A 14,185-nucleotide genomic window follows, 5' to 3' on the forward strand; every position below is an offset into this window, starting at 1 on the left:
TAAATATAGAATCATACATTCTAACTATGTTACTCAATTATTTTTACGATTATGAATTTACTCTTTTACCTTTTATTAAAAAAACTAAAAAAATACCACTTCTAAACTATTTAGGGTTCTTAATCTCATAATTTAAGAGATGATGTGACATATAACCCATGGACTATAAACATACCTATCACCTCCTATGGTTTTACTTTTATCACCTCTCAACACTTTTCATATTCTGGATCAAACACATGAATCGCTTATCAAGCAACTTCAGTCCAAGTCCCTAAATTAAGCTCTTAAATTTTTATTTACATACTATGATAAAAAAGTAGGGTCTTAAATTAAGACCCAACTTCAACCTACCTCCTAACTAGTAGGATATGGGTTCTAGATGTGAGGCACTGAAACTATAATTTAGGAGGGTATGGAAAATGGGAGCCCAAATAAAAGGTAGGTTGGAGTTAATTTTTTTAAATCAAATCTCTAGATTTACAATAGGGACTTGTATAGAAGATGGGTTGGAGTCTCTCATCTTGTCAAATTTACAGCTCTGACTCGTCCAAACCCAGCACAGCCACCAACCTGCCTTGTTCCAAATTCCCCTGACCCGTCGGTCAGCTATCCGATCTGAGTTCACCACGGTCCTCTCTCTCCTCATCGGCATGAGCGGCTTCTTGGTAAGCATAGCTAGGCTCTTGGCTTGCTTCCCCGAGGGCGCAAGACACGGCTCTTGCTCTTGGAAGGGGGCTTCGATTGGTTCTTGCTCTTGGCAGCCAAGCCGAGCTGACCCTTGGTTTCAGATGAAAATTTGCAGTTTGACTCTGACTGTGTGCGGTTCTTGTTGCTGTCGCGATTCGCTAGGCGGTGGTCGGCAAGATCGGCACCTTCCTGCTGTGGGTGCTGTTCCTGGTCTTGCAGACTGCCACCAGGATCGTCGGCAGCCTCCTTGCCAGCCCAGCTGAGCAGCAGGAGGACCACCAACAGGAATCGGCGGTGGGACGGCGCAGGTCACCGCCAGCCTCCCCACGTCGCGAACTTTACGAGCCGGCGTCTGCGCCGCCGGCGCAGCTGTGGGACCCGCCGCCGCTTCCGTACCTTGCTTTTGCTCCCGCTGCGGATGAGAACCCGTCCTCCAGCTTCCGGCGGCGAGCCAGTGCGCCGCTGCCCCGAGCGGATGAAGACGTTGTCGTGTCATCGAGCGCTTACTCGCGTCCCACGGTGGCGGTGGCTCATACAAATTCTGTGTCAGCGACACCACTGAGGACAATCGAGACGCGGGCGATGCCATCGAGGCTGGCGACAGCCGGCGGTAAGCGGCCGAGGCTCGAGAGGAAGTACTCCAAGATTCTTGACCAGTACCGATCCTTGGATGAGGTATGTATGCATAATGCCCTTGTGTTATGTTTCCTTCGAGATGTAGTGACGATCAAATGTTGAAAATAAGGGGATGTGCTTTCGGATGTTTGATTACTTGATAAACTACATGCTGCTTCAAATGAGCGTGGATTTGGAACTTCATTCCAATCAGGCTTTTGGATATGTCGAACTCGCTATCATAAATTCTTGGATAGTTGAGGCCCTCTCTGGTGGGCTTGGGCTTCTAAGAAAACAGAGAAGCCAGACAAATCCACCCAAAACGGCTTCGGCTTCACTATTTTTTGGCTTGGTTTTGGTTTTAGAAGCCATTCTTGTGTGTACTCGTTTGGTAAACTGTTGGAGAAGTCCCAACAAAAGCCCCGATGCTGGTGCATGTCGTTGGCATTGGACAGTAGCTCTAGTTGGCACTCACAACGCAGACTCTATTATAGTTTCTATCCCTATTTATTATGCTGCCACATCAGCATTTTGATGACGTGGAAGACAATTAAATGAAGAAAGAGAAGGAAACCGAGTCTTATTTATGACTTGTAGAGTATTATGTAAATGTCCCAGTCCATGCTCATGTGTTATCATCTGTCAACCACTTACCACATGTATACACAAGTCCATATCTGATGTGTGAAAGACAAGGTCATTAAGTCCTAACATGTTGTACTGAAAATGCAGGTTATTGAAGCATTAGCACAAGCTGGTCTTGAGTCTTCTAATTTAATCATAGGAATTGATTTCACAAAGAGTAATGAATGGACAGGTAGTTTGTGTGCACTTGTGTGTAAAGAAAGAAAACATTTGTTATTGAATCTTGATTCATGACTATCTTCATTTACAGGAAAGAAATCCTTCAATGGCATGAGCCTACACAATATCAGTGACAACCCAAATCCTTATGAACAGGCAATAACCATCATTGGGAAAACCTTATCTGCTTTTGATGAGGATAATTTAATTCCTTGCTTTGGTTTTGGAGATGGTAATGAGCTGCTACTTTTATTAGTATAAGGTGAATTTATACATGTCTAATAGTTTTCAGTTTGAATAATGCAGCATCTACTCATGACCAAGATGTATTTGCCTTCTATCCTGACGAAAGACCATGCAATGGTTTTCAAGAAGCTTTAGCTCGATACAGAGAGATTGTACCTCACCTTCGCCTTTCTGGTATGTTTCTTTTTAATTTGGAAATATGTTGTGACCAGTTGAATCATGGATATAATTTTAATCTGGGAACAGTTGTGTGTAGTCCCATAGGATCCTCACCACCTTTATTTATAGTAACTAATACCGATTCTCCAACATGTAATTGTTGGCATATTCAAGGTCCTACATCATTCGCCCCAATAATTGAAATGGCCACAACCATTGTGGAGCAAAGTGGTGGCCAATACCATGTTTTAGTAATTATTGCTGACGGGCAGGTATGCCCTGGTACATTCCTCCTTTTTTACTGATATTTCTGTTTCAGATTATTGCTTATTGTGAATGAGGAAAAAATGAAACATATTTGTCTATTATTATGGCTTTTTCTGAAGCTATCATTTTACAGGTCACAAGAAGTGTAGATACTGAATTTGGTCAATTAAGCACCCAGGAGCAAATGACAGTTGATGCTATTGTACAGGCAAGGTAATAATGAAAATGATTTATGTTATGTAGCAATGAATATGTACTTGGGTTTTATGTTTCAATAGTGCTTGACAACATAAGACATGAATTTATAAGGCAGTGCTGCATTTTTTTTTTTTGCCAAATACTAGATTTTTCTTTTTGAGAAGTAGTACAGCAGGGAAAGCCCCCACTGTAAAGCTTTTATTTAGAAAAAGAAAAGAAGCTGTACAAGGCACACAAAGCTGTACAAGCAAACAACAAAACGCAAAAACTAGAAGGCTGAGAGAGGCAAGTAAACTAGCCTAGGGAATCTATACAGAATAAGAAAGCAGGATGCTTAGCATCACAGATTCTATGGGCCTGAAGTGGCGCTTCCTCACAAAAGTTGAACTTCCAAGAATCTAAGGAAGGGCAGCCCTTATCAAAGATGAAGTTATTTATTTGTTTCCAAATCTTCCAAGCAGCAATGTTGAAGATCTCCATAAAGCAAGGATTCAGAAATTGTTGAAGATCTTCCTGAGCCTAGTGAATTGAGAGAATGATTCCAACAATCCCCTCAAGGTGAAGGGCTCCCGTTGAGATGCTTTCATGATTAAGATGGTGTCTGTTATGTGTATGAAATCTCTTATACTATAGACTCATATGGCCCATGAGACTCTCTATATGTACCTGTTATGACCGGCATCCAGTATACTAGGCACCGGAGCAAAACAGATGGCTAGGTGGTGCCCATGGGCTTCATGGCGCCTAGATTAGTTGGGCTAACAGCCCAGTTACCTCTATTATCCTCTTATTTGTGATTTTATTTACTATTTGCAATTTATGTTTATCCCAGATAGGTTATTTAGCAAAATAGGTTGCATAGAAGGGGATATAAATATCTGTCAACTCTTTTGATTGAATTAAGCAGAAGCAACTATTTAAGTTGCCGGCTTCCCTTGGGAGCCCTAGCCACTCTTTCCTCTCGCCCACAACCCTAGCGCCGTGAGCCATCACGGTGCCAACATGCCACCTCTGCTTCTCAGGTCCTCGCTCTCCGCTGTCCGCTCTTCCACCCCTACAACTTTCGCAGCAACTGCTAGGACCTCACGTCCTATCAATCTGGTATCGGAGTTCAGTCGGCCCTTCGCTGTTCGTCATCTCAAGCTCGCAGCCTACAAACGCGAGCTGATCGGCCTTGTTCTGGCCGTACGTCACTGGCGCCCGTACTTGTGGGGGCGCCACTTCCTTGTGCGGATGGATCACTACAGCCTGAAGGCTTTGCTGGATCAGCGCCTGTCCACAGTGCCTCAACATCAGTGGATCAGCAAGCTTTTTGCCTTTGATTTCGCTATGGAGTACCACCCGAGTTGCCTCAACATGGTGGCTGATGCTCTTTCGCGCTAGGACGAAGATGACGGCCTCGCTCATGCTCTCTCTGGGCCTTCGTTCAGCCTCCTCGATGACATTCGCAGCGCAACTGCAAGCTCCGATGATGGCAGCAGCCACCTCCAGCAGCTGCAGGCGGGCGACCTCGACATGCCGTGGCACCTTGAGGACGTCCTGCTCCTTCACGGCTCCCACGTCTTTGTGCCGGTGCATGGTGATCTGCGCCACCAGGTGCTCCTCCTGGCCCATACAGCCGGCCATGAGGGGATTCAAAAGACCTTGCACAGGCTACGGGGCGACTTCTACATTCGTGGCGACACCACATTGGTGCGTGACTTCATGCTTTCCTGCAGCACGTGTCAGCGCAACAAGACAGAGACGCTGCAGCAGGCTGGTCTTCTATAGCCGCTCTACATTTCGTCTCAGGTGTGGGCTGACATCTCAATGAATTTTGTTGAAGGCCTGCCCAAAGTAGGGAACTCGGTCATCCTCACTGTCGTTGATCACTTCTCTAGGTATGCACATTTCATCACCCTAGGCCACCCATATACTGCCACATCTGTAGCCAGGGCCTTCTTCAGCGGAATTGTTGGAATATGATCCGAATTATAACGTGAGTCCTATGGGACGCCTAGAGGGCCCGCAGTTCGGGTTATGTTTATTAGCGGAATTGTTTCCGTATTTGACTACAGCCAGTCCGTCCTATAAATACATCTTGTAAGTCATATGGGAAGAGTTGAGAGAGAGACAACTCATTATTCCCTACGTTCTGTAAACTCTCATCATATAGTGAAGATCGCCGGTTGGCGACCATGGTTTTTTCCCGCAAGGGTTTTCCACGTAAAATCTGTGTCTCGTGTTCGATCTATTATTGTATTATTTCCTAACAGGAATTGTTCGTCTCCATGGGTTCCCTACTTCCATCGCTAGTGATTGTGACCCTGCATTCACCAGGCATGCCGGTGTCACTCTTCGTATGAGCACGGCTTTCCATCCACGGACGGATGGCCAGTCGAAGGTGGTGAACAAGGTACTGGCCATGTACCTACGCTGTGTCACCAACGATCGTCCGCGTGCTTGGGTGGATTGGCACGCCGCCAGCTCCAGGGGCATTGTCGCCCACCCCGGATGGCGCCTCCTTCCTGCTTCGGCCAGCCCAGCTCCATCGAGATGTGTGGCACATCCTCATCTAGTGGCAGGGTATGACCGCTAAAGATGTTACTTGGGAGCTGCTCCAGGAGTTCCAAGACCTCTACCCTGAGTTCCAGCTCATCCTCGAGCTGTTTGTCTAGGCGAGGAGAGATGTTATGAGTGGCGTCCAGTATACCAGGCGCCGGCGCACAACAAATGGCTAGGTGGTGCCTATGGGCTTCATGGTGCCTAGGTTAGTTGGGCTAACAACCTAGTTATCTCTATTATCCTATTATTTGTGATTTTATTTACTATGTGCAATTTATATTTATCCTAGATAGGTTATTTAGCAAAATAGGTTGCATAGAAGGGGATTTAAATGTTTGGAAACTCTATTAATTGAATTAAGCAGAAGCAATGATCTAAGTTGCTAGCTTCCCTTGGGAGCCCTAGCCTCTCTTTCCTCTTGCCCACAACCCTAGCACCTTGACCCACCATGGAGCAAACACGCGGCTGCCGCTTCCCTGGTCCTCGACCTCCGCTCTTCCACCCTTGCAACCTTCGCAGCAACTCCGGTACGACCTCACTTCCTATCAGTACCCATCGCCACCTATGCAGTGCTTATGCTCTCAGATCCTTAAGGTTCGTAACGAAGTATCAAAGCCATAGATTAGGGTTAGGATTAGACTAATCTAATTCACCCACGATCCATGTAACTACTGTCCATACTTTGATTGCAGTAGTTGTTGCTTTTTCCTAGACTCCCTCTCAGCTGGATGTCAAGAATGCCTTTCTGGTGATGAATGCCTTTCTTCATGGTGATTTGAATAAGGAAGTTTATATGCAACCATCTCGAGGTGTTGATGCTTCACCAAAGATATGTTGTCGTCTTCATCGTGCTTTATATGGTCTTAAACAACCTCCTCATGCTTGGTTTGAGAAGTTTGTCTCTGTGATAAAGGCTCCTGGTTTTGAGAGAAGATGAACATCTGCTTGTATTCATTGATTGATGACAAGGCTACATAGTACACATATAGAAGATAACTAGAGCTAGTAGAGACCATAATGAAGAGGGTGGCAGCCAGGGGAGGAACCAAGGTGACGCCCAACACTAAAGGCAGCCATCAACTAATGGGGTATCCCTTGAGGATCCTTCTCGATATCAGCATATTGTGGGCAGCCTTGTTTATCTCACTGTCACCAGGCCTCATTGCCCATTCGGTCCATATTTTGAGTCAGTTTGTGTGCCTCGCAACTTCTGTTCATTTTGGACATTTACTTCACATGCTGGGTTACTTATGTGGGCATCATCTTAGAGTTTATTCTATGCTCGTGATAGTACACTTTAGCTTCATGCTTACTCGGACTCCACTTGGGCGAGTGACCCAACAGATCGACATTCCATCACTAGTTAGTGCATTGTTCTTGGCTCTTCTCCTATTGCATGGAAATCCAAGAAGCAAGCAGTTGTATCTCGTTCTAGTACAAAGGCTGAACTTCAAGCCCTTGCTACTACTGTTCAGAGATTGTATGGCTTCGATGGTGGTTGGCTGATTTTGGCATTTCTTGTGATGTTGCCACATCTCTTCTCTCTTATAATACAGGAGCCATACAAATTGCCAATGATCCTATAAAGTATGAACTCCCTGATTATTTTGGGAGCATGGATGATTTGGAAGCAGCAAAATGTATTCAATGGGGCGTCGCCAATCGTGTAGAGAATCCTAACACACATCGAAGAGGAAGCGCATCTGTGGTGTTTAGCTAGAGCAAGGGAGATTTGCATGGCTCCCTGTGGCAACGGTTAGGCCCATCGATAGTAGTTGATCGTGTTTTATTTTGACAGGCGCAAATGTAACTGAAAGTTAAGGGGTGTGTGGGTGGTGTGCTTGTTGTTTTTACAGCTCCTCTTCTTAATGCAATGATACGGAACTCTCCTATGTGTTTGAGAAAAATCCTATGAACCATGAACTTACAAAGCATATTGGTGTGGATGCCTTCTTTAGTCGGTTACATTGTAATTAGAAAACTATTGCTCTCCAGAGAGTTGCAATTGGCTGACTTTTTGACTAAAGCACAAACTCGAGAGTAGTATCAGCTTCACTTGATCAAACTCAATGCTTCCAATCCTCCGCTTCCACCTTGAGTTTGAGAGGGGGGGGGGTGTTATGTGTTTGAAGGCTTTTATACTATGGGCCTATATGGCCCATGTGGCTCTCTATCTATAGCCATCTCCACCTATGGAGTGCTTATGCTCTCTGATCCCCAAGGTTCGTAATAGTGTCATCAACATAATGAACTGCTAGATATGTATATATCTAGGGGTCTAATTGTAAATGTATTGACGGCCTCGTGGCTATATATATGAAAGTCAACCCTCCCTAATGGGTGTGACGTGTTCTCCCTATTCCTTTCTACATGGTATCGGATGCTTAGGTCTTTTTCCTAGCATTGGGCCGCCGCCTCCCCGGCCACATCCGCTCGCCTCCCCGCGCCGTTGAACGCGGCTGCACATCCATCTCCTCCCACGCTTGATGGCACCCAACCCCCTCTCCTTCGCTCGTCCCTACGCCGCTAATAATAGACCGCACACCCCGTGTCTTTCTCTGTGTCGCGCAGACGCCCTCTCTTGTCCTCTGCTCTATGTACACATGCTTCCCCTATTCGCCCACATCCATCTGGGTTGTTCACTTTGGGAATCAAGGTAATGAAGGAACAATTTATAGTTTCCAGGTCCAAGGAACCATTAAAGAAGTCAGAGAGTGTAGAAATCTTCTTTTATAATATCCCAACAACTCTTGGAACTTGGACATTGTGGACACACCGCAATAAGTGTGTTTTTGATGGTGCAGCCTCTAATATTACAAGTGCACTAGCTGTAGCTGAAGATGAGGGAAACGCATGGTCGCTGGCAGGGGCAAGAGGTTTATCTCTCCTAGCTGCCATTGCTTCGGGCGGTTAGATCCCTGTCCATGTGACAGTTTTGGTCGTTTATACCTTCTTTCGCAGGCACGAGCGTTCCTATGAGCAGCAGTGTGTGTGTGTGTGTGTGGGTTCTTTGTATTTCTTTGTGGTGTTGTCGGGGCTCTTGTCCCTTTTTTTATCTTCTTAATATAATGATGCGCAGCTCTCCTGCGTTTTTGAGAAAAAAAAACTCTTGATAAAATGCCCATTAAAACCATCTGGTTCTAACCAAGCCTACAGTTGCTGATCTTTGGCCTCTATTCTACAAATGTGAAAGAAGGCTTGTGGCTTTCTCCTTTTTGAGTCAGGCAGGAAGATTGGAGCTTATCAATGCTGTCCTTACAGTACTTCCAACTTTTGCAATGTGCAGTTTCCTTCTTCCTAAAATTGTGATAAAACAAATTGACAAATTCAGAAAACATTGTCTATGGAGAGGCTCAGATGTTAACAACAAAAAGCCACCAAAGGCAGCATGGCAAATGGTCCTCCATAAATAAGAAGGTGGCCTAGGTGTTCTAAATCTGACAGTTCAAATGAAATTCTTTTATTAAAGCACCTTCATAATTATTACACAAGAGGTCGTTTGCCCTTTCCTTGTGGCACCTTCAGAGGCTCATTCTGGTGGCATGAAATTTTAAAGCTCCAAAATCAGTTTAAAGGTATAGCAATGGTCTCGTTGCAAGATGGAGTATCTTGTTTTTTATGGCATAACCTTTGGGAAGGGAGAGCTTGTAGTCACGCTGTCTAGAGCTTTTCTCATACTCCAAGAATCAACAGATTTCCCTCCATGGAGCTTCAATTTGTGCCAACATCTGATTGTCAAATTGTTGTACTTGCATAGTAGATGCATATGATGATCCTTGTCCCCGTGCAGAGAGGTTAGGTGCCTGATTTTGTTGCTGACCAAGACAGTTGAGTAGTATTTTGAAAACTTTCAGGTTCACTTGAGGAGGTAGTTCCCTCAAAATAGTGTGGGTTACTATTGTTAACTGACTGATTGTCTTCATTCCGTAGTCTATCTTGTTGTTTCAGCTTAGGGACCCTTTTAACACTAGTGCCACTAAGCCTCTTAAAGCAGGAATTGGCTCGATGCCCATAACTGAAGCAGAACCAACATCTAATTTGCCATGAGCAATCTTTAACAAGATGAGCCGGACTTAGGCATCTGAAACAAAGGCGGGTTGCATGACTTGATAAAAAACTGAAGCGTTCACCTTGGGGAGGAGGCCTGTCAATAAACCTTGCTGATGGCTGGGTGTTGGCGACATGATCAAGATTGAGGTTAACGTGGAGATCTCTTTTGAGATTTTGAAAAAGCTCCTGGATTGGGACATCAGTCAACCTTGCCGTCGAAAAGTAGGAGAAGAAGGCATGCTCAATAGGAGCATCTGAAGAAACTGAAGCTTTCCCAAAAACATTGCAGGAGTTTCTCATAACAGGGTAGAAGATAGCACCAATCTTGATGACCGCCAAAAGCTCCCTTGGACGAGATTTATGAACTGCGGAATCTTGATGAAGCTTTTTATGAAAGGAAACACTCTTGGAAGACATCTTTGTTTTTTTTTTTTACGGCTGATCACAGTCGACCAGCTAACCTTCTATTCTTTTTCCCATTTTTTCTGTTGGAGTTCCCAGTTTTCACCTCCATCACGTCACATGTGGAAGTAGATGTCAAAGTGATCAGTGGTAGTCTTGTTAAGAGCACGAACCAACAAGCCCACATGCTTTGTGGCAACAAAAAAAGCAGAAAAGCCGATCTTGCTTGCAGATAGGAAACATGAAATCAAGATGGAGAGCCACCCAGGCAACAATGAAGAGCCATAGCAACTGATTCTTGAGTCAAACGAAATGGGTATTTTCAGAAAACCACAAACATGAGGAAGGAGCCATTCGGAGACGAGGATGGGTGATGCACCTAAGAAGAGAACTTGTGAGGGACTTCAGCTTGGAATTTCTTACCTAGAGAGAAATCCCAGTCCTTCAGCAGCGATGTGAGGTACAGACCATCAGGGGACTCATATGCTTAAGGCCGGCACTCGACGGCGGAGGAGAAGCACGCGGGGCCGCGTCGAGGCGCGAGCATGGGTGTGTGGGTCTGCGCAAGCCTGTGCAAGGGCTGGGGAAGAGGCACGTGGCCATGCGGGGCTGCGTCCTGCGTCAAGCGGCACAAGCGCAGGACACAGGGGCATGTGGCCGCGGTGGAGGTCGTTGTGGAGGCGTGCAGGGCCAGGGCTGGGGCCAGGGCCATGAGGCTTCTTACGAGCCAGCGGGAGGCGGTCTTGGGAGTGCTCGGTCCTATCGCCTTGGGTAGCTTCTTGCCTAATTAGTATATAATTAAATACTAGAATATTACACAACACATGTTTACACGGAACTTGTTATAATTTAATCAACATATCATTGGGATTCCTTAGTTTTGGAGCACCTAACTCTGACTATGACTACAGATTATGATGCTAAAAGGCCAGAGGTTTAATCAGATTTCTTTGTTTTGTTACTCAACTACTGACTTTGAAACGACAATAATAATTGCTCTCAGGATTTAGTCAGATTTCTTTGTTGTGTTACTCAGCATTTCTTGGAGTCACTAACAGAGTAATAAGGTGTTGAAAATAGACGAAAGTTGACTAGATTATTGGATTCATCTCTAACCTACCCCAACATGTTTGGCACTAAAAGGATTTGTTGTGATGCTATACCAAGTTGATAGTGCAGTCACAATGCTATGAGAAAGTGGTTTTATTGTTGATTCCATGGTTTATAAGTTTTCAGCAAGACATCTTAGACCTTTCTTATGAGTGGCTGGAAGAACATGATCCATTTTTTCATAGTGTATTTCAACAACACTGGTCAAGTTTACATTGCATAGCACCTTGAATTTTTTTTGTTCATTTTTTTCGTAGCGAATTCCCATTATCTATAATTCTTGTTGGTGTTGGAGATGGTCCATGGGATATGATGAAGGAATTTGATGACAACATACCAGCTAGGTCTTTTGACAATTTCCAGGTAGGTCCCAGAACTGCATGAATGTTATTTTTGGCTTGTTAACCAAAATAAGTAATAGTATTTTCAACACTTGCTCTCGTAGTTTGTCAACTTCACTGCGATCATGTCAAAAATGATAAGTCATAGCAAGAAGGAGACAGAGTTCGCCCTTTCCGCACTAATGGAAATTCCATTGCAATACAAGGCAACATTAGAGCTTGGAATTTTAGGGTATGTAGAAACATGAGGAAGACTATTTAAAATTCACATATTTCATATTTGTTTCCCAGTTATTGTGGGCCTAATTTACTCTTTTATCTTTGTATTTTTCTGTAATCAGACGTCGAATTGGAGAGTCACCTGAGCGGATTTCACTTCCTCCTCCCTTTGCAAGTTATAGCACAGTTTCAAGAGCAGAATCATCTTGGGCAAATAGCTATCGAAGTGTGCCTTCTCATCCTAGGGAGGAGCCAACTGTAGATTCAACTAACACAGCATCAGTTACATCCCCATCAGCTGCCGAAAGTAGAGTTTTAGAACCCCAGGTACAACAAATTCCTTCAACCTTGTAGGGTAGTTTTGTTAAATCACAGAAAGGGAAATTGTCCATTTTTCTGGTAAAATATGAGAAAATTGTTCCATAATATTTGAAATTTCTGATTCGTTATTAGTATGGAAACTAGATTGATAATGTAGAATTTAAACCTTGGGTTACAGTGGAATCTAGCCTAGAGGAAGAAACTTAGTTGTGATTTTTTGGAGCAGTAACTTGTTCACTTTATTGGTGCAAATTATTAGATTAACTAGGTCTATGCCCGTGCATTGCTACGAGCACTGAAAAATGCAGATTGCCAGACTAATATAAGCCACCTCAATCTAAATATCACTTTGACTTGACACAACAAATTGTATGAAGCTCCAAACAGAAGACTGCATTCAGAATTAGTTCTGAAGCATAAGACTGCATCCAGAGTTAGTTCTCAAGCATCAGACTTCACATTTGAACAACTACCTTTGATTCCCGCATGGTCCAATGAAGTTCTCTGAACCAAGAAAACAATTAGTCGAACAACGATATTTTTTCTTGAACACGCAGGAGAGCTATGTATCTTTGTATATAATAGAAGAAACAGTCCTTTACAAAAAAAAAACACTCTATCTCCTTTGGGAGGGAGAATAGAGAGGTTCAGATTAGGGGAAAAAAACAAAAGCACCTGAAAAATAGGAAAACATGTGACAACCAAACCAGGGTTAATTAAACTAACCCCTCAACAGGACCTCCCCCCCTCAGCCTCCCCCCAGCTCCTCTAAGAAAAACATTGTGCAACATGGAGGGGTGGTGTGGCGCCATCATAGATGCATCTGTTTCTTTGGATCCACATAGTCCAGGCTCGAAGAGTTACCACGCTATTAAATCCTTTCCATTTGGCTTTGTCAGTTGGTCGACTTGCTTTCCTCCACCAATATACATACAAATAAATTTCATTTACCCTTAGAACCATCCTGTCGAGACCAGCAGGGGCTAGCTGATTGTGCCAGAATTGCCAGACAAAAACACAAGTGGTGAGGATGTGTTGGGCTGTTTCATCTTCCTGGTCACAGTGCTCTAGATGCGGGAGAACTTTGCTTGCCAAATGATCCACTCTCCAACATTTGTTCCTAATTACCAGCCATAGGAATGTTTTGCATTTGGATGGAGCCCAAGATTTCCATAGCCCCCTCCATGGCTTGAAGATCATTTTTTTTCTCGAACAGCGTAGGAGAACTGCGTGTCATTTCATTAAGGTAGAAAAAATGGTACACGGGTCAACGAGACCCAACTCACAGACCCCACACCTTGGACACTAAGTTACAGACTCGCCACACAAAGAACAGGAAAACGACCACCAGCCTCCGAGTTTAAGCTCTAGAAGGCAGCAACCTGAAAACAAGTTCCTGGAGCTTGGAGGCTTCTGCTGAGCACCAGAGCCCTCCCTCCGCGTTAATAGCCCTAAGGACCTCCTGAACACTTGGCCTCTTATTATCAAAGACACAAATGTTGCGATGCTTCCAAATCTCCCAGGACACCAAAATTATCAAAGAATTGAGGCCTTTACGCGCTTCCTTGGGGATAGCAGCAGTTGACCTCCTCCACCACCCCAAGAAATGAGTCACAGTAGGCTGTGGTGCCAACTGCAGCAGCCCTAACTGTTGCAGAACCAGGGTCCAAACTTGCCAAGCGAAAACACAGCCCACTAACAAATGATTTATTGTTTCATCCATTTGATCACATAAGGGACATGCCTCAGGATGGGGCAGATTCCTCTTAGCTAGACGATCAGCTGTCCAAACCTGGTTGCGAAACACCAACCAAATGAAAAACTTACAGCGCGGGGGAGCCTAAGTTTTCCAGATCCTTTTCCACGGCCCAAACTTGATGGAACCCACAAAGAAGGCTGCATAGGCAGATTTACTGCTATAGGAACCATCCTGTGTTAACTTCCATCTATTTGTCTGGAGTCTCCGGTTGCAAAATAACACCATCCACAATATCCCAAATGTGGAGGTATTCAAGTATGACCTCAACTGTACGAGCTCCCTTAATATCTTGAGCCCAACTCCTATTATGCAGTGCCTGAGCCACAATCCTTTTAGCAGTTTGTTTTGGGACTGCTTTGAACAGGTTAGCCGCAATTTCAGCCAAGGTATTCCCATCCAACCATCTAGCTGAAAGGCCTTGGGCCGGCCTTCCTATCACTGTGATCTCCGTTCGGAACCT

General features: G+C 44.5%; 1 protein-coding gene across 2 annotated transcripts in view; it reads left to right on the top strand.

Annotated features, from left to right (window-relative positions):
• LOC8155555 (E3 ubiquitin-protein ligase RGLG2) overlaps positions 521 to 14,185 on the top strand; it is a 36,233-nt gene continuing 22,568 nt past the window's right edge. The window contains exons 1-10 of one of the 2 annotated variants that reach the window (XM_021446534.1): positions 521 to 668; positions 853 to 1,365; positions 2,038 to 2,122; positions 2,201 to 2,341; positions 2,416 to 2,529; positions 2,689 to 2,786; positions 2,915 to 2,994; positions 11,343 to 11,448; positions 11,531 to 11,658; positions 11,768 to 11,972. In XM_021446534.1, the coding sequence (XP_021302209.1) occupies positions 654 to 668; positions 853 to 1,365; positions 2,038 to 2,122; positions 2,201 to 2,341; positions 2,416 to 2,529; positions 2,689 to 2,786; positions 2,915 to 2,994; positions 11,343 to 11,448; positions 11,531 to 11,658; positions 11,768 to 11,972 (1,485 nt within the window). In that variant the 5' untranslated portion in view covers positions 521 to 653. The remainder of the gene's footprint in view (positions 669 to 852; positions 1,366 to 2,037; positions 2,123 to 2,200; positions 2,342 to 2,415; positions 2,530 to 2,688; positions 2,787 to 2,914; positions 2,995 to 11,342; positions 11,449 to 11,530; positions 11,659 to 11,767; positions 11,973 to 14,185) is intronic. The other variant, XM_021446535.1, reaches the window with a different exon arrangement.

This window comes from Sorghum bicolor, chromosome 8, assembly GCF_000003195.3.
Source record: "Sorghum bicolor cultivar BTx623 chromosome 8, Sorghum_bicolor_NCBIv3, whole genome shotgun sequence".
Taxonomy (NCBI): domain Eukaryota; kingdom Viridiplantae; phylum Streptophyta; class Magnoliopsida; order Poales; family Poaceae; genus Sorghum; species Sorghum bicolor.